This window comes from Medicago truncatula, chromosome 6, assembly GCF_003473485.1.
Source record: "Medicago truncatula cultivar Jemalong A17 chromosome 6, MtrunA17r5.0-ANR, whole genome shotgun sequence".
In the NCBI taxonomy this organism is placed as follows: Eukaryota; Viridiplantae; Streptophyta; class Magnoliopsida; order Fabales; family Fabaceae; genus Medicago; species Medicago truncatula.
Genome location: NC_053047.1, coordinates 13361975 through 13380412, shown reverse-complemented (window position 1 = coordinate 13380412; position 18438 = coordinate 13361975). Strand labels below are relative to the sequence as shown.

At 35.4% G+C, this 18438-nt stretch overlaps 5 protein-coding genes across 6 annotated transcripts; all 5 read right to left on the bottom strand.

Annotated features, from left to right (window-relative positions):
- Window positions 1-1028: 1028 nt before the first annotated feature.
- On the bottom strand, window positions 1029-4158 carry LOC11419156 (probable LRR receptor-like serine/threonine-protein kinase At3g47570). The gene is made up of 2 exons (XM_003619042.3): window positions 1530-4158; window positions 1029-1436 (listed from the first exon to the last, which is right to left on the bottom strand). The coding sequence occupies exons 1-2, from the start codon at window positions 4156-4158 to the stop codon at window positions 1054-1056; spliced, it is 3012 nt and encodes a 1003-aa protein (XP_003619090.3). The 3' UTR covers window positions 1029-1053.
- Window positions 4159-7532: 3374 nt separating this feature from the next.
- Window positions 7533-9764, bottom strand: LOC112422890 (uncharacterized). Of its 2 annotated transcripts, none has more exons than XM_024786669.2 (4): window positions 9611-9764; window positions 8752-9027; window positions 8563-8670; window positions 7533-8057 (listed from the first exon to the last, which is right to left on the bottom strand). In XM_024786669.2, exons 1-4 carry the CDS (start codon window positions 9701-9703, stop codon window positions 7608-7610), a joined length of 927 nt encoding a protein of 308 aa, XP_024642437.1. In that variant the 5' UTR covers window positions 9704-9764; the 3' UTR covers window positions 7533-7607. The 2 variants fall into 2 exon arrangements, with proteins under 2 accessions (XP_024642437.1, XP_039690857.1); XM_039834923.1 differs by having other exon boundaries at window positions 8752-9024; window positions 9611-9752.
- Window positions 9765-9828: 64 nt separating this feature from the next.
- Window positions 9829-10922, bottom strand: LOC112422754 (rho family-interacting cell polarization regulator 1-like). The gene is made up of 2 exons (XM_024786398.2): window positions 10370-10922; window positions 9829-10171 (listed from the first exon to the last, which is right to left on the bottom strand). Exons 1-2 carry the CDS (start codon window positions 10888-10890, stop codon window positions 9829-9831), a joined length of 864 nt encoding a protein of 287 aa, XP_024642166.1. The 5' UTR covers window positions 10891-10922.
- Window positions 10923-11100: 178 nt separating this feature from the next.
- On the bottom strand, window positions 11101-13938 carry LOC112419484 (uncharacterized). The gene is made up of 4 exons (XM_039826924.1): window positions 12536-13938; window positions 12147-12458; window positions 11971-12070; window positions 11101-11892 (listed from the first exon to the last, which is right to left on the bottom strand). Exons 1-4 carry the CDS (start codon window positions 13936-13938, stop codon window positions 11101-11103), a joined length of 2607 nt encoding a protein of 868 aa, XP_039682858.1.
- A 117-nt stretch (window positions 13939-14055) lies between these two features.
- Window positions 14056-14950, bottom strand: LOC112422547 (uncharacterized). Its single transcript, XM_024785644.2, has one exon. The coding sequence runs from the start codon at window positions 14827-14829 to the stop codon at window positions 14056-14058; it is 774 nt and encodes a 257-aa protein (XP_024641412.1). The 5' UTR covers window positions 14830-14950.
- Between the last annotated feature and the right edge of the window lie 3488 nt (window positions 14951-18438).

Sequence of the window (18438 nt, the reverse complement as noted above, 5' to 3'; positions counted from 1 at the left end):
GATGTATATCTATAGATATCCCAAACTCTATGCCGGATTCATGTAAGAATTCCAAGTCTTATTTTGATTTCTATAAAATTATATTATTAAGTCATGAATATTATTTTCTAAGTTTGATTAGGGGTTGTTAATCAACAAAAAAATAACCACATGCATTCAGGTTAATTAGAATCAGTGAATTGAATGCTATTGCATAGGCTATTTTTCATGGCATCGTCAATTTTTTTTTATTTGGATCCTAATATTAGGGTCCACAATTTTGAACTCTAAACTTTGCATTTTAGTTTTAAATTGTGTTAGCATTCACACTTGTGGATGCTAAATTTAGCATCCACTTTTATAGATGCTATGTAGTGTCTACATTATATATACCTTTAATATGCGTCCAGCTTTAATTTTAGCGTCCGCTTTTGAAAATGCTATTTTAGCGTCAATTGGAAGTTAGTGTTTAGCATCCAAGCGTTTATTGTCGTAAATTTTTTTGACTCTATATTAACTCTAAAAGGCTGTTAGCATCCACAATTTGTCTTTTAGGATCCATTTTTCCTGTTGAATCTAAAACACCATTTTCTTGTAGTCATACTAAGAAGTAAAATCAGTTCACATGAATTGTTTGCTTTTTTATTTGGGCAAACAAAGTTTAAGATACTTAGGAATTGAACACATATTTTAATAAAGATTTGATTAAATATACACCCATTGAATTAACTACATTGACAATTCTTATGAGAATGAAGATAAAATAAATATGGGAGAATTATCAATTGTACATAATTCGAGAATAAAAAACTAGTAAACAAAGTATAGCGACATGTGATTCAAGCTGAACATTCATTTTCTTAACCAAAGTACGTTATGCTGCATATCTTCTCTTTCCACAAATGACTTAGAAATTTTGTTCAAGACCCTGAAATTAAAATCAAGAAGGTCATTATTACCATTATATTTTGTAGTTTGGGAATTTTGAAATACAAAATAAGATGATAAAAATAAAACTCTAATTCCTTAAGCAATTAATGACGTAGTTATGATTCTAATAAAGATATAGGAATATCAGTTCATCTCACCAGCTAAAAAGACCTTCTGGATTGTGGTAAGCTCTCTAGTGACATCCACAATATTCATTCTTTCTTTTGGTGATTCCAAAGAACATAAAAGTGCAATCCTAAGAAGTGAAACAAAGCAATCTTCTATAGTTGGAATATGAATCTCATGATTTCCATCTTCTATTGCTCCTTCTTCAGCTCTTGGTAAAAGATGTGGATCCAAAATCTTTATAAGATTATCAGGAAATGAAATTGTAACAAAGTTATGCAGATTTTGACCATCTTCAAAAAGTTCATCGGTGGGTCTTCTACCAGTAAGCATTTCCAGCATAAGGATTCCAAAGCTATACATGTCACCACATGTGGAAACTTCTGAACCCATCCCATACTCTAAAACATGCAACAAACGGTATTATATATAACTATGCCGAAACATATGAAGATTGAAAAAAACAATGGAAGATTCAAGAATTTAAAACATACCCGGTGGAGCATAACCAACTGTTCCTTTTACTCCGATTGTGCTAGTATTCTTATTAGAGGTACCGGAAATGGTTGAGACAAGTCTTGCTATGCCAAAATCACTCACATGAGCAACCATGTCATCATCAAGAAGGACATTGCTTGGTTTTAGATCACAATGAAGGATTAACTGCTCACATTCTCGATGAAGGTAATGCAATGCAGAAGCAACATCGATGATGATGTTTAATCTATGACCAAGGTTCAATGTTGTTGGAGGATTTGCATTCAAAGTCTCAGGATGTAACCACTGTTCTAAGCTTCCATTTTTCATGTATTCAAAAACTAGTGCTTTAAATTCTTGACCTTTGTAATTTGTGCTAGAACAACATGTTAAAACCTTAACCAAATTTCGGTGTCTAATATTTTTGAGTGCGTTACATTCAACAATGAAACTCTTGTGAGCTCCCTTTTTTTGCAGATTCAAGACCTTTACTGCAACAACATTATCTTCTGACACTATATTTCCTTTGTAAACGGAACCAAAACTTCCTGATCCGATCATGTTTCTATTTGAGAATCCATCGGTTCCAACATGTAATTCTTGGTATGAAACCTTAGCTAGTTGATCAATTGTTGGTGAATCAAAAGATCTCTTCTGATTTCTTTTCCTCATCATGTAGATAGTTATGATAAATGAAAGTATGAGAATAAAAGAAACCACACTAACTAGCACTGCTATCAACCTGAACTTGTGTTGTTTTGCATGTTTCCTACCCTTGATAGGGCATGGTGGTAGATGCAGGTGGGAAATACCTCCACAAAGCTTTTTGTTTCCAATCAAGTCTATTTGGGTTGCATTTCCAAATACACCATTTGTCGGTACCTCTCCTTCCAACATGTTAAAAGAAACATTCAAATATTCTAAAACAGAGATATTTTGCATACCATCAGGAATTGATCCAGACAATTGATTTCTTGAAAGGTCTAAATATCGAAGACCTTTGAGAAAAGTCAAAGAGGACGGTATTGTTCCGTTGAAGGAGTTCCTTTGCAAATGAATATATTCTAAGCTTGTACATTCACCAATTTCTCTAGGAATATCACCAGATAGATGATTCTCAGAGACATCTAATGCTTCAATATTTTTTAACATACCCACTTCTCTTGGTAAGCTACCACTTAAAGAGTTATGTGACAAGTTCAATAAGATTGATAAAGAAAAAAGATTTAAAACCTCTACAGGTATGGTTCCTCTAAGCTTATTATGAGAAAGATCAAGAGATTGTAAATTTTGACAGTTTCCTATGCTTGGAGGAATACTTCCTTGAAACATATTATGATTTAATTCTAAATAATACAATTGACTGAGATTGCCTATGAAGGGTGGAATACCTCCTGACAACTTGTTTTCCCTCAAAGATAATACCTGCATCTTTTGGAACTTCCCAAAATTTGTTGGAATAATTCCTTCAAAGCAGTTAGACTCCATGGTCAAGAGAATTAAGCCAACTAGACGTCCTAATTCTGCAGGAATTTTTCCTGATATCATATTACCCCCCATATATAGTTCTGGAAGTTCAGTCGATAAATTGCCTATGGAATTTGGCAAATGACCTCCAAAATTATTATAAGATATCGAAAGCACGTATAGTTTACTGCAATTTGTCAAATATTTTAAAAACTCTAAATCCATAGTTGAATTGTTACCTAAATTGTTAACTTCCAAACTTAGGAAGGAAAGATCTTGTAAATTCCTAAGACTTGGAACTTGTCCAACCAAATTCATGTTGTTTCCTAAGTCTAATATTTGTAGGGCAGAAGCATTTGCAATCGAAGTAGGGATTGGACCTGAGAATTGATTTGCTGCAAAAGCGAATATTTGAATATTGGGGAGGGTGTGGAACATGTTGGGTGGAAAAGAGCCATGAAGGTGATTCTGTGTTACCGTAAGGGAAATAAGTGATGAGATATTATAAAGACAAGAAGGAATCTTACCGGACAAATTGTTCTCACTCACACCTAAAATTGTCAAGTGTTTGAGGAAACATATTTCTTGTGGAATCTTACCGGAGAAATTGTTCTCACCCAAATTTAGACGTGTTAAGCATGAAAGATTTCCTATAAATGAAGGGATTCCTTCGGTTAAATGGTTATTCCCAACAGATATTGCTTGAAGCTTTTTCAAAGAGCCAATTTCAATTGGTATTTTACCATTGAGATGGTTCCCATTCAAATACAATAATTTGAGATTGGAGCAATATGTCAGGTTTGTAGGAATCTCACCTACAAAAGAATTATTGGTGAGAATAAGATGTTGCAAATGTAGCAACTGACCCAACTCCTGTGGAATTTCTCCAAAGAAGTTGTTGTCTCCAATGTCAAGAGTTTCCAGAAAAGTGAGATTGCAAACATGGGGAGATAAAGATCCATGTAACTGATATCTTTTTAGGCTCAACTCTGTAACTCGTTCATGCATGGGGCTACATGTGATTCCATGCCACTTGCAGAAGTGGATGGAAGAATTCCAAGATTCAAGAGTATTGTATGGGTCACTAGTTATTGATTCTTTGAATTTGAGCAATGCCAGATGATCAGTTTGCTTTCCTATTGCAGCCACTGCCCTAATTTTGTTTGGACAAAACCACATTAAATTTAAGGTAATCATAAAAAGGAGATGAAGGTATAAAAGTGTAGGTGACAACAAAGAAAAAGACTTCATTTTGGTTTAGAAGAAAGTGGTTTATGCTATTTAGTTTTGTTTGTGTTCGATAGTTATGATGTGGGTATAGAGAGGGAACATGCATTTAAATACTGGTGTGTGGGAGAGCAAATTAAAGTAAATATCTTTCAAGTTAATTAAATGAACAGACCGAGAAGCACGGGACAAGGGAGATAATTAATCACCTTTCTATAATTTTTGATGCAAAAGTCATTGATTAAATATACAGGTTCAAAGCAAATCTTTTGATCTAACTTATTTAAACGCAGCTCTAAGACGGAAAATCAAAAATCACACCGCATAAAAAAATGTAAAAATGTATAAAAGAAGGAAAAATAATTTGGAAGGGATCGAGAAACTAATAGAGTACTAAACTTGATTTTAGGTCAAAATTGATGATACAGCACATGGATAATTTGCTGCTATCGATTCAAAAATAATAGAGGAAAATTAGTTTTAAATAATAATCAAATTATAATAAATGTATGACTATGATCATTAATCATGTCCCTCTTAATACGTTCTTGACGATGTTTCTATGATAAAGTAAATACTACCATTTCAACATGACAATCGTTTCATTTGGGGTAGAAAACATGACAATCGTTTCTTAATAAAGATAATGCTCCTTTTTGAAAAAAGAGAACCTAAAGAAAGCTACCTACCCACTAAAATGCTCCTTTTTGAAATTGTACAAATTCTGTTCCAATTACCGCATCAAATATTTAGGTATTTACCTATAACTTGGATGGATATTAATATTAAAAAACTAATGTGCTCCTTTTTGAAATTGTACAAGGGATATTGCTTATTTTCAAAGAACGTGTTTTACTAAAAAAGATGTATCTGCCGTAATAATTGGGGTGAAATTATGATTTAGAATTAAGGGTATAAGTTGTAACCAAAAAAAAAAAGAATTAAGGGTATAAGTTGGAATACAAATAGCAAAGAGTAAAGTTGATATCAGGTAAGAAAAATTAATTGATCTAAGATGAAACTTGCAAGCACATTCATAAAAAAAATTATCTATGCTCTTTCTTCTACATATCCATTATCCACTTGGTTGGTAATTTATTTATACAGATCCAAGCAGAGTCATGGTTTTCTGGTCTATACCAGTGGGCTCATGACATGAGAGTCATTTGTTTTCATGTTTTTTGTTTTTTATTTAAATGAGTCTCTAAAGAAGCTATTCGAACGTATAATTCATTCAAGAGACAAATATTTATCACAAATCAATTAAATTATTTAAATTATTTTTCTTTATCTTCTTAATAAAAATGATAGTGATTATAATATATTAATTATGTCTACTCTCTCAATCGAATCTCACTGGACTAATATTTAGTATTAAAAAAATAATAAAAAATAAAAAATAAAATATTTTGAAGACAAATTAACACAGAGGCAACGTTACCGTATGAGGAGAGAGAGAGGAGCGATTGTGAGAGAGAGGAGCGGCAGCTTTGAGGGAAACCTCAGGCAACCGCGTCGGCACCACTCGCCGGCATATGGGAGGGAAGGGACGCCTGCCGGGGTGGCACAAAGGGGAGGGGATTCAGGGGAATGGACTACGGTGAGCTACAGACGTCGGAAAGCAATCCGACCGGGGGTTCGAGGACAGGACAGACATAGGGTTTCTTCTCGGCAAGGAGGTTATAGGGAGGACAGATTTCAATCTTCAGGAAGACACCAGGAGGTTCACTCTCAGGATTCAAGATTCCTATCTTGTGACTCACGTGATTTTGATTTTTTAGGGTTCCGTCGTTACAACAACAGCAGGCATCAGTATCATGCTCGTACCAGCCATTCACGACCTAGATATCATCATCCTCGGCCAGGCTTCTCTCGCAACCATTGCTCTCGGCCTGCAGCATCGAGACATCACCTTTCTGGGTCACATTACAATCATTATCGACCTGCATCTCTTCATCTTCATCAGAAACACCCTCGGCCTGCTTCTTTACAGCACCATTCTCGGCCTGCATCAGCGCGGCGTGGACGCTCTACTAGTCGACATACTGTACAGTCCAGCGATCATTCCAGCAGGCATGTTTCTATTTCTTCTGCACCCCATGCCACTTCGAAAGGTAATAATTATGCTTCTAGGGCTTCCTTTTATGTTGCAAACTTACCAGATAATGCGCATTATGTTGATATCCGTAAGGCTTTTGAGGTTTGCGGTATTCTTTCGGATGTCTATGTAGCTAGAAATAGGAACGCCCGTGGCCAAAATTATGGTTTTGTGCGTTTTATCAAAGTTAAAGATGTGGTAAAATTGCAGAAAGCTCTTAATAATGTTTCATTAGGCCAGTATAGAGTGTGGGCGAATATCGCACGTTTTGACAGGTTTGGGGAGGTTAGGAAGGAGCTGTTGAAGGAGTTGGAGGATGGTAAAAAATCGGCAGAAGTGGGAGGAAAAAATAAGTCGAAAAATATGTTTGAAGGTAAAATTATTGTTGGAAGGGAAAAAATATTGAGGAAGAAAATTTGCTTGATACAGAGGCGTTGGCTAGAAAGCAGGCTCTTGAACAGGTTAAATTAGATGCTAAGGTTAGTGAGGAGGAAAGGGAGAAAGCTCGGTTAAGTGCCGTTGTTGTTGGTGACATTTCTTGCTCTGTCAAAGAGAATAAAAATCACTACTAGAAAACACGGATTTAGCGACGGCCATATTCCGTCGCAAAAGCGTTAAAATTCCGTAGCAAACGTGTTTCTGACGGATTTTGCGACGCTCCAAAAATCCGTCCTAATAATGGGGGTCGGAGAAATTGACCGACGGAATATCAACTCCGTCACTAATTGCGGCGGCACAGACACGGTCGCAAAAATCAAAATTCCGTCGCTAAACCTCCCACAAAATGGATATATGTAAGCCAGTTTTCCGTCACAAAATACCGACGTTAAAATTTTCTGTCACAAATCACTGAGGGAAAAAACCGTTGCAAATAACTGAGAGAAGAATCCCCTCGCAAAATATCTGGGAATTTGAATAGCGACGCTCTGAAATCCAACGCTACACTGCAAGACAAAATATTTGTGACTTTCATATTTTCCGTCACAATTAAGTTTTTTTTTTTTTTCCCTTAAAATTAGTTTAAAAAATTTCTCAATTATTTCTCAAAACACTTTTGGAATATAAAACAAGATGATGAAAAATTACAAGATAAAATACATTAATATGATAAAATATGATAAAAATCATTGATGAAAAACCTTTTTGATTGCGTTCACAAAAATCACACTACTTATCTTTTGCATCAAAATATATTGAAATAATTACTAAATAATATTAGAACATTTACTTTAAACTAAAAGTTATAATCAAATTTTCAAAATAATATGATAAATAATCAAGTAGGTGGACACAGATGTTAATCCTAACTCGAACGATGAGGTTGATAAGGAGGTAGATGCGAATGGCCTTGTGTAAAAGACTCCATTAATTTCTGGAACTGCTCTCGGAGCAATCGTGAATCCTCCTGTGACTGTTGTGCCTGCTCTCGAGCTAAACGTGACTCCTCCTGTGATGCACGAATCAATTCCTCGTTAGTCTTCAACCATTCCTTGAGTTCCATGTTTTCAGCTGACATTTTAGATATTGCAGTCCTCATATGCTCATATTCAGATGGTGAGATGCCATCAGATGACCTGGATGAAGAAGGCTTGTATTTTCCTGCCTCTGTCCCCAAACCATAAATACGTCCTTTCTTGTCGACTCCTCCAACTACGTCCAAGAAAATGAAGTTGTCTGACTGATGGTCATTAGACACATCATCCCCCTCTGTTTGTTGTGAGTTCCTTTCAAAAATCCGTCTTTCATATTCATCCTACAAAATTAGAGTTTGTCTTAATTCTTACTTACAAAAATATGAAATTAAATCAATTACTACAATTAAATTCATATATAAACCAACCAATAACAAGTTAAACAAATTAAAACTAGTTTTTAACTAATAACCAAGTTATCATGACTTCTTTCCAAGTGAAGAAACATTAGATTATCATGTTCAGATGTCAGAACCTGATGAACAATAATAAGCATGCATAACATTAAAAATTATGGCACAAAAGCATGTAATATACAACAATATACATGATTAGATAACCAAAAACAATTATAGCACATGATGGCAGAGTTATAGTGTAGCAGCGTGCATCAATACACATGAGGACAATTATAAATACTAATTTTAAAGTTTTTCCAATTACCTTGACTTGCCACCAGCATACCAAGTCCACAAAAAGATATAACTAATTCTAGAAAATTTTCAATTGTTTTATGTTCATTTGACAAAGGGCTGGAAATGATAATATCATCGAATTGTAACTTACCGCAACCATTTGAGATTTGGAGGATACCCACTTTGATGGATCACCTTTCATTTTGTGTGTCTTTAGATACACTTCCCAACAACTTGGAGTCATGTTTGAGTCAGTTTTCTATAGTACAAAATAAATAAATTAGTATTATTATTAATTTAAATCACTATGCTTTACTGCAAATATAATTTGTTTACTTACTAATCTTTTAGAATGTTCAATTGTTGGAATTGACCCACAAGTGTGCAATGGACCATTAGAGGATCTTCTATTTTGCTTATTAACTGCTGCTTTGTCCTTCCATTTACTATCTTCCCAATTTTGTTCCAATTTTTCACGCAATAGAGCAGGGATCCATTCGCCTTTGTCCATTCCTCTTCGTACCCGATACATTGTATTTTGGTAACCATCAGATGCCTTGTGATGATAAGTCTTCTTTATGTCTTGATCATGCTCAGGAAGCCACTTATATATCCTCTGCAATACAAGCAATGTAATTAATATAGGATAAACCGGACATCACACTAGGAGCTTTGCTCTGGAACTTGTAACTCTTTTGTGAGTTATTAATATTCACCACTATTCTCTTGTTTCTATTGATTTATTCTGTTTTATTAGCTCTGCCCTATCAGATATGTTCATTAAAACTCTCTCTTTTCACTTTTGAAATTGTTTTTCCTCCAACTGTCGTTGACCCAGAAACAGTTAACCACCGCCGGACACTATTAAAGTCAGTTGAACAATTAGAAAAGTACCGACAATTAGAAAAGTACCGACGACAGTTGAACAATTAGGGTTGTATATATGTTAATTGGTCTAACATTTCATTTTATAATTTTGATAAGAGACTAGTAACAGATTCCAATCCATACCCTCCAAACTTAGGAGGGAGCCAAAAATGATGGTAGGCAGTGCGGTGGAATATAATATATACCAGCAATTCCAAATAAAAAATGGACTAAGATAACTTCAACCGACAATTCCAAATAACAAATGGACTGAGCGACAAATCTAACAACGAGGACGATAAACATAAGTTGGAGGAAGAGAAGGACAGTACCTGAAACTCGTTATACCACAAGTCCGCAAGAGCCGTGTCATTTTTCATTAACTCTCCATAAGTTGCCCAAGTCCCTTGAAACAAACGTTTCATAATCTTTGTAATGTCACGTGGGGGCTTAACAACAGGCTCAAACCTATAAAAATAAAATTAAACAAGTAGTAAAATACAAGGATACAAGTTATTATAGAATTAAACGGAAAATCTTATAAAAAATCTTACATTAACTGTGGTCCCGGACGGATCCATATACGCCTATCAGTAGGATCTGTACTCCCAGCTATCGGATACGAATCATCACATAATGATGATGATGCATGTGGATCACCACCAGATACAACATCATATGGTCTATGTGTATTAGAAAGATGTGGTGGACTAGGAGTAGAGTGGGGAGATTGGATATATGTAGGTATTTGAGAGGTGGGAGCATGAATTGTAGACATTTGTGGACTTGGAGTAGAGAGGAAAGGTGGGAAATTTGTAAATGTTTGAGATATGGGATGATGTTTCAGTTGCCTTGTAGGTTGTGGAAGTTGGATATTTGAAGGTGTGTTAGATGTAAGATGATGTGTAGGTTTCCTTGTAGAGTGGGGTTGTTGGGTATTTGTAGGTATTTGAGAAGTGGGAGCATGGACAGTAGACATTTGTGGACTTGAAGTAGAGAGGAAAGGTGGGAAGTTTGTATGTGTTTGAGAGGGATGATGTGTAGGTTGCTTTGTAAATAGGGATTGTTGGATATTTGAAGGTGTTTTAGATGTAAGATGATGTGTAGGTTTCCTTGTAGAGTGGGGTTGTTGGGTATTTGTAGGTATTTGAGAAGTGGGAGCATGGACAGTAGACATTTGTGGACTTGAAGTAGAGAGGAAAGGTGGGAAGTTTGTATGTGTTTGAGATATGGGATGATGTGTAGGCTGCTTTGTAGATAGGGATTGTTGGATATTTGAAGGTGTTTTAGATGTAAGATGATGTGTAGGTTTCATTGTAGAGTGGGGTTGTTGGGTATTTGTAGGTATTTGAGAAGTGGGAGCATGGATAGTAGACATTTGTGGACTTGAAGTAGAGAGGAAAGGTGGGAAGTTAGTATGTGTTTGAGATATGGGATGATGTGTAGGTTGCTTTGTAGATAGGGATTGTTGGGTGTCTGCAGGCCTAGGTGCTTGTAATCTAGAAGAATGTGACAAAGTAGTTTTATGCTTACCTCCCTTATTTCCCTTAACTTTGTTGATGCTTATACCAGCACCTCTTCCATTGCCCCTTGTAATATCATTGTCTTCCATCTATCTATATACATATAAAACTAGGTAATTAACTACTGTACATAAAAAAAAAAGTTAAAAGGCGCACAAAATTAGACATGGGCATAAACAAGTTAAAAGGCACACAAAATTAAAACATAAGCACAATTAGCATTTTCCATTAATATGCATAAGAATCACACATAAGGATTTGCTTAAAAAATTTAACATAACAATAGAAAGAAAGACTAGTCATATTGTTCTCCTTCTTTTTCCTCTTCTAAATTCATCATCTTCTTCTTCTTCCACTTCTATTTCATCTTCTACTTCTACTTCTACTTCTTCATAATCCTCCTCCTCCTCCTCCTCCTCCTCCTCAAACTCATCATATTGTTCTTCTATCTCTAAATCAAGTTGGTCCAAGACAGAGATTGGTACTACTTCTTCTTCTACACCATTAGTGTCAACAATGCATTGTTGAAAATCATCATCTGAAACAAACACAGGCATTTGTTGTTCAGCATCATCCTGGTATGCATGAGTTGTTTCGGGTACATTTTTTTCCAAAGATTGAATTGTGCTGCGTGCTTTGGTTTTGATGACACCGAGCCAACCTTGTTTCCCTTCAGGAAAGGATGTAAAATACACTTGCTCTGCTTGTTGGGCTAATATAAAAGGATCATAATTGTTATATCTCCTAGATTTTTTTATTTCAACGTTTCCATAGTTATCTATCCTTGTCCCTTGAGAACTAGGATCAAACCAATCACATTGATATAAAACCACCTTTTTTGATGGATGGCATGTGTACTGTAACTCAACAATGTTCGTCAAAACCCCATAGTAATTATTTTCCAAAGATTCATATTGCCCTCCTCGAACGCATACATTGCAATTTGTTGTACTCATCCCTTCATTTTTAGATTTTGTCACAAACTTGTATCCATTGATAAGATAATTAGGCCACTTGGTGACTGATCTACTTGGGCCCCATGCCAAACTCCTTAAAAGCGCATCATCTATCGCATTTTTGAAATCAAGCACCTAAGCGCGAAAAAGTTTTGTTAATTTCAACCTAAGAAAGAAGGTTAATATACTTTTAACGAATAGAGATTCACATACATATCTTTTGAACCATGCTGGAAATGCCGTGGATACTTGTTTGTCCAAATCTGCTTCGTTAAGCTCTGGATCGAGTTCCCGTAACATATCGGAGTACATGCTACATATATAATAAACAAATCAGACTTCAATTTACATATGATAAAGTAGTCATGCTATGTTTTGGAAATACTTACGTAATATAAGGCGCCACCTCGGGACAATTTAAAAGAATATACAAATGTGCAGCTTTCATTTCCTTATCATTTATGAAAGAAGTGGTACATTTTCCATAAGGACGGCCTCGATAGTTAAAGATTGACAACGGAGGATTCATAGAAGATTCTCCTCCATCATCATTCCGTAGCACTCTTGTTCTCCTTGATAAAATATCTAGGGGATGATAATACGAAGCAAATGTTGTCGACTCCTCCAGTAGGTATTCTTTACACATTGAACCTTCAACATAGGCCTGATTTGTTACCTTTTGTTTTAAAGACCGTATGAACCTATTGATCAAATCAAGATTAAGCTTAGGCAAATGAAAAGAAATAAGAAAAGTAACGAGGAGATTGTATATTCTGACCTTTCGAATGGATACATCCATCTATACTGTACGGGACCGCCAACTCTTGCTTCATAAGCTAAATGAATAGGAAGATGTTCCATTGAGTCAAAGAAGCTTGGAGGAAATATTTGTTCTAATTTGCACATAATGATTGGGATGTTTTGCTCCAAGATGCGCAATTTATCTTCCATCAATAACGATGAAGTAATTTCTCTAAAGAAGTTGCTGAATTCAGTAAGTGTGTTCAATATAGGTTTGGGCAAGGCTTTGAATGCTAATGGTATAAGACGTTGCAAGAATACATGGCAATCGTGACTCTTCATACCAGATAACTTTGCTTCCTTCAAGTCAACACATCTACTCAAATTAGAAGCATAACCATCCGGAAGCTTAAGATTTTTGACCCATTCACATACAGCTATTCTTTGTTGTTTGGTTAACGTATATGGTGCCTTTGGTTTTACAATGTTACCATTCTTACCAGGCTGCAGCTCTAGGCCCTTACGCTTACAGTGTGCTTCTAAGTCCTTCCTAGATTTGCAATTATCTTTTGTCTTACCTTTGGTGTCCATTACTGTGAACAAAATATTAAGAAACACATTTCTCTCTATGTGCATCACATCAAGATTATGTCGAAGAAGATGAGTTTTCCAATACGGTAGTTCCCAAAATATACTACGCTTTGTCCAGTTATGCTTAACCCTATAGTCTGAAGGATAATGTTTTACAGATTCCTCAACGCTTGGTAAATCTTTAACTATTTCCCACACTTCTTCACCGCTCAGCCTTCGCGGAGGAGTTGACGTCTCAACTGTATCTTTTGTAAATGCAGTCTTATTCCTTCTAAACGGATGATCTTGTGGTAAAAACTGTCTATGACAATCAAACCATGAGGTCTTTTTACTAGTATCAAGGGTAAATGCCTTAGAGCGCTCCATGCAAATTGGGCAAGCTCGTTTTCCCATTGTCATCCATCCACTTAACATCCCATATGCTGGAAAATCATTGATCGTCCACATTACAGCCGCCTTCATCAAAAAATTTTGCTTCAACAACACATCATAAGTCACGACTCCATCCTCCCACAACATTTTCAATTCATCTATCAGAGGGCGTAAATACACGTCAATTCTCCTCGTTGGGTCGGAAGGACCAGGAATTAAAATGGTCAAAAACATAAACTCCCTTCTCATACACATCCACGGTGGCAAATTGTAAGGAGTAATAATGATAGGCCATGAAGAATAACGCCTTCCTGTTTTATCAAATGGAGCAAAGCCATCCGAACATAAACCTAATCTAACATTTCGAGGTTCTTCAGCGAAAGAAGGCCATGCTTCATCAAAGTGTTTCCAAGCTTCTGCATCTGATGGATGAGACAAAGATCCATTCACCATTGGTTTCTCACGATGCCATCTCATTTCGCGGGCTGTTTGTATCGAGGAATACAAACATTGTAGTCGCGGAACAAGAGGGAAGTACCACATATGTTTTCGTGGAACTAATTCATCCGTTCCCCGTCTTCTGACATGTGTATATCATTCCTCTCCACATATTTTACAACTTTGGAGCACTTCATCCTCCTTATAATACAGCATACATCCATTTGGGCAACATTCAATCTTCGAACATCCCAAACCTAGCTCCTCAATTGATTTCTTCGCTCGGTAATAATTTTTAGGCATAGTGTTACTATCTGGCAATGCATTTCCGATAAATTGCGCCAATGCATTAAAGCAACCCTGGGAAAAACCATATTCTGCTTTTAAACTTAATAATGTTAAAGAAGCTGACAATGTGGAATATTTACTACAACCATCCCATAATGGAGTTTGCGCGGCCTTCAACATTTCAAAGAATCTTTCTGCTTCTTCATTAGGATCTTCTAGCATTGTGTCTCCCTCGTCTTGACCTTCTTGCTCTAGGTAATTACCAATTGTTGGTCCTGCAGCATCCATTACTAATTGCTCATAATTTCCAAATAATTCTCTACGGCCTCTACTTCCATAATATGAGTGACTTACAACCACCGGGGGAATTGGGGGACTCGGTTCACCATGGCTCGTCCAATGATAATAATTACTCATAAATCCCATCTTACAGAGATGTAACTTTACCATGTCTGGAATTTGAAATTTCGCACACTTGCATTTCTTACAAGGGCATCTAATACTCCCTCCTCCAATGTTATCTTTATCATGTTCCAAAGCATACTCAACAAATTCAAGAACTCCGATTTTAAATTCTTCAGTAACTTCCTGATTAGGATCAGTACGGTTATCGATCCACTTTCTATTATCAGGTACTTCCATTGCTGATGCATTATTTACACAACACTACAATATTAGTCATGGACAGTATATCACTTGATAATTTAATATCAAGTGTTAAGAACTTACGGGAAACTAAGATTTTGCTTATATCTTCTTCTTATAAAGACTAATCACTTATTTATAATCTATTAAAAAAAGTACCTATTAAGGACTTAATGACTCCAATGGCAATACACTAATAAGGATTCAAATGAAAAATACTTAAATATGCCCCACTAACTTTGCCTTATTAAACAAAAATAATTTATTAATTAAATTATAAATTACCTCATAATATTTAATTACAATCCTTAAAAAAAATTATAAAATATTTATTTATTCGTATGAACTTAAATTTCTACGACATTTGATAATAATTTGAAAATGGAAAAATTAACATTACAAATTTTACATTGCTTGTTAAAAAATAATAATAATTAAAGAAAGGTTGGATGGGTAGAAAATGGTGCAAGTTGTCCAACTATTTCTATTTATTTTTTATTTTTTATTTTATTTTTATAATAATGGTGTAACGGATATAATTTTCTTTTTAAGGGTTTTTTGTACACACATTTTTGAAGTTTTTTTTTTTGGTCGAACATTTTTTAAGTTTTAATCCCCTATTTTAAAAACCAACTTTTTGATCCCTATATTAAGGAAGTCAACAATTTTTTTTGATCCCCCACAAATTTTGATGATGTCACATCCTCGTTAATGACATGGTGCTGACCGCGTATTAATGAGGTATAAAAAATATTTTCCATGTCATTATTATTGATTAATATTATTATTTATTTTATTTTTATATTATAAATTAATTAAAATAACTGCCTCCATCTTTACCGTCAACATTCAACACTAACACAAGATTAATCACAATCCATCATCAGCACTCTTAAAACTCAACCCCCAAATGTGTATGTGGTTGTTGGTTGTTGAAGATGAAGATCTGTTGAAGAAATTTTTATAATGAATACTAATATTGTAATATATAAGTAAAATAAAAATATATTTTTTAAATCATTGTGCCAAGTCAGCGTCACATCAATGATGTTGTTGGGGGACCAAAAATATCCGTTGACTTTCTTAATAGAGGATCAAAATATTGGTTTTTAAAATAAGGGTATTAAAACTTCAAAAATATATAAATAGGAAGACCAAAAATACATTTAAACCAAATTTAGATTTGAATAAAAAATAAGTAAAAATGAAGGAAAAAAATGCAAACTAGTGAGGTCATGTGTGGAAGAAAAGGAAAGATTTTCAAAAAAAAAAAAAAACCTAAAATAACTTAGTACTAATAAAAATCAATTAAAAAAATCTAAAATAACTTAGTACTAATAAAAAACAATTAAGAGAAATAACAAATGAGTTACCATAGCCTGGTTGTAAATTACATTGATTGCAGATCCAAGGTCGCGAGTTTAAGTCCCATCTCACCCATAAGTTTTGAATTAATTCATATTTTTCATCATTTAATTAAAAAACGCTAAATTCATTGAGACGGCATTCAAGGACGTCGCAAACTATTTGGGGAATCTGCGACGGAATATGTAACGAAATAGTTATAGATGGAATAAAACCCTCGCTAAATCCCTCACAAAACTACGTAATGTCACATTTCTGATGGAATTTATGACGGATAAGTAGCGACGACGTAGACCCTCGTATAATCCGTCGCTAATGACATCAAAAGAGTACCCCTCACAAAATCCGTCACAATTTGCGATGGAAATTAAACCCTCACAAATTTCCGTCGCTAAAAACGAATTTTCTAGTAGTGAATAGTCACGTCGGTAGTGGTGCAAATGTCGCACGCAAGTTTATTTCCGATAATGAAGATGTTGTTTGGGCAAGTAAAGGGGCGTTTGCAAGAGTGCTGAATGGGGACTATATTCCTATTGTGCAACAAAAAATCATTGATGCTGGTTTTGATAATATTCGTGTGTTACCTAGAGGTGGAGATAATGTGGTTCTTTTTTGTCCCGGCAAAGAAGATATGATGTTTGTTTATCACGAAGCTGCTGATTTTTTTAACTGTTTCTTTTCTGATGTGTGTGCTTGGTCCTTGGCTGAGGACATTGTGTCTGAAAGAGGTGTTTGGCTCCGGATCTATGGTGTTCCCTTACACGTATGGCATTCTAAATTCCTTGAATTTATTTCATCACCTTTTGGGAGACTGTTAAAAATTGATCCTTGCACTACTAATTTGGAGAGGTTTGATTTTGCTCGTATTTTACTTAGCAAAAATTGTTTTGATGCCATTAATGTGGTGGAGAATATTTTGATTGATGATAAACAATATTGTATTAAATTTGTGGAGGAAGCAGAAGCGGTTTTTGCTCGTGATGTTTGTTTTGAGGAAGAAGCTTCTGATTCTGTTTCTGAATGCTCGGAATATTTTGAGGAAATGCATAATGAAGAACCATTTGTTGAGGCCCTTGTTGATGATCTCAAGGAGGCTTGGGAGCATTCTATTGATAAGAAAACAGCAGCACCCTCCGCTGCCCTCTCAGCTGCGCAAAACAGCCATGTCTCAGCTTCTTTTAATTTCCAACAACAACAGGTATCTTCACCTTTTAATCCCGTGCAGCCAAAAGTTTATGAAGGACAACCATCAGACCCTCGTGTTTCTTCCAATAGTTTACGCAATGGGGCAGCAAGCAAAATTAATCCAACAAAGGCAGCATCTTGTTCCAACACTCGAAAATCTTCAACAATTTCGGGTCCTTGCAGTATTGATTGGATCAAGGATCATCATGTAGGTGATGCTGGTGTTGTTTTCTCACATTCAAAAAAGAATAAGGTGATGAAACATCGGCATAATGTTACTCATAATCCTACTCTTATTAGCCTCCGCCGTATTGCCCGTATGCCACTCAAAGATCGACAGAATTTAATTCATATGCTCAAGAAACTCAACAAAAAATCAGCAGCTCCCTCTTGTTCTATTAACAATAAGAACAAAGAATGTTTGGATGCGAAATCATCTTCAACAGCATCCGGGGAAGATTGGAAAAATTGGATTCCTTTGCATGATAAATCTAATGGCCGTGGTAAAGATATTGTAGATATTGGTAAAGCTATCAATTTACAATTCAAGGGTGATTGTTCTAATATGTTCCAAGCTCTCTCTCGGCCTAATATTTTGGAGAGGAAGATAATCAAAGGAGTTGTAGGAGTTGAGGGCAGCCATGCCAATGTTGCGGTCTCCTCAGCAGGTTGTTAATTTTTGTGTTGTTACTTTTCGTGTTGGTGGTCACAATGAAATTTATTTCTTATAATATAAGAGGGTTGGGGAGTTTTGAGAAAAGAAAGGAAATTCAAAAGATTGTGAAATTTCACCGTCCGTGGATTTTATGTGTTCAGGAAACTAAGTTGGAAAGTATTAATGATTTTCTTTGTTATTCGCTTTGGGGTAATCAAAACTACGGTTTCTCTTACAGACCATCTATGGGAGCTTCCGGTGGCATCTTAACTATTTGGGACACTGCGGAAGTTGATGTTATTATTACAAGGAGTGTGGCTCATGTTGTTATTATTCAAGGCACAATGGTGAAAAATGGAGCTGTTTTTTCTCTTGCAAATGTATATGCACCGTGTGACCCC

Coding starts and splice junctions, on each gene's coding strand:
- LOC112419484 (XM_039826924.1), bottom strand. CDS start 13,938: ATGAGATGGCATCGTGAGAAACCAATGGTGAATGGATCTTTGTCTCAT. Junction 12,459..12,535: donor TGGATGTATCCATTCGAAAG/GTCAGAATATAC, acceptor TTTGATCAATAG/GTTCATACGGTCTTTAAAAC. Junction 11,893..11,970: donor CAGCATGGTTCAAAAGATAT/GTATGTGAATCT, acceptor TTTCGCGCTTAG/GTGCTTGATTTCAAAAATGC.
- LOC11419156 (XM_003619042.3), bottom strand. CDS start 4,158: ATGTGGTTTTGTCCAAACAAAATTAGGGCAGTGGCTGCAATAGGAAAG. Junction 1,437..1,529: donor AGTTGGTTATGCTCCACCGG/GTATGTTTTAAA, acceptor TGCATGTTTTAG/AGTATGGGATGGGTTCAGAA.
- LOC112422754 (XM_024786398.2), bottom strand. CDS start 10,890: ATGGAAGACAATGATATTACAAGGGGCAATGGAAGAGGTGCTGGTATA. Junction 10,172..10,369: donor AAACCTACACATCATCTTAC/ATCTAAAACACC, acceptor ACATCATCTTAC/ATCTAACACACCTTCAAATA.
- LOC112422547 (XM_024785644.2), bottom strand. CDS start 14,829: ATGGAAGTACCTGATAATAGAAAGTGGATCGATAACCGTACTGATCCT.
- LOC112422890 (XM_024786669.2), bottom strand. CDS start 9,703: ATGAAACGTTTGTTTCAAGGGACTTGGGCAACTTATGGAGAGTTAATG. Junction 8,671..8,751: donor TTGAACATTCTAAAAGATTA/GTAAGTAAACAA, acceptor TTTGTACTATAG/AAAACTGACTCAAACATGAC. Junction 8,058..8,562: donor CCAAATCTCAAATGGTTGCG/GTAAGTTACAAT, acceptor CTAATTTTGTAG/GATGAATATGAAAGACGGAT.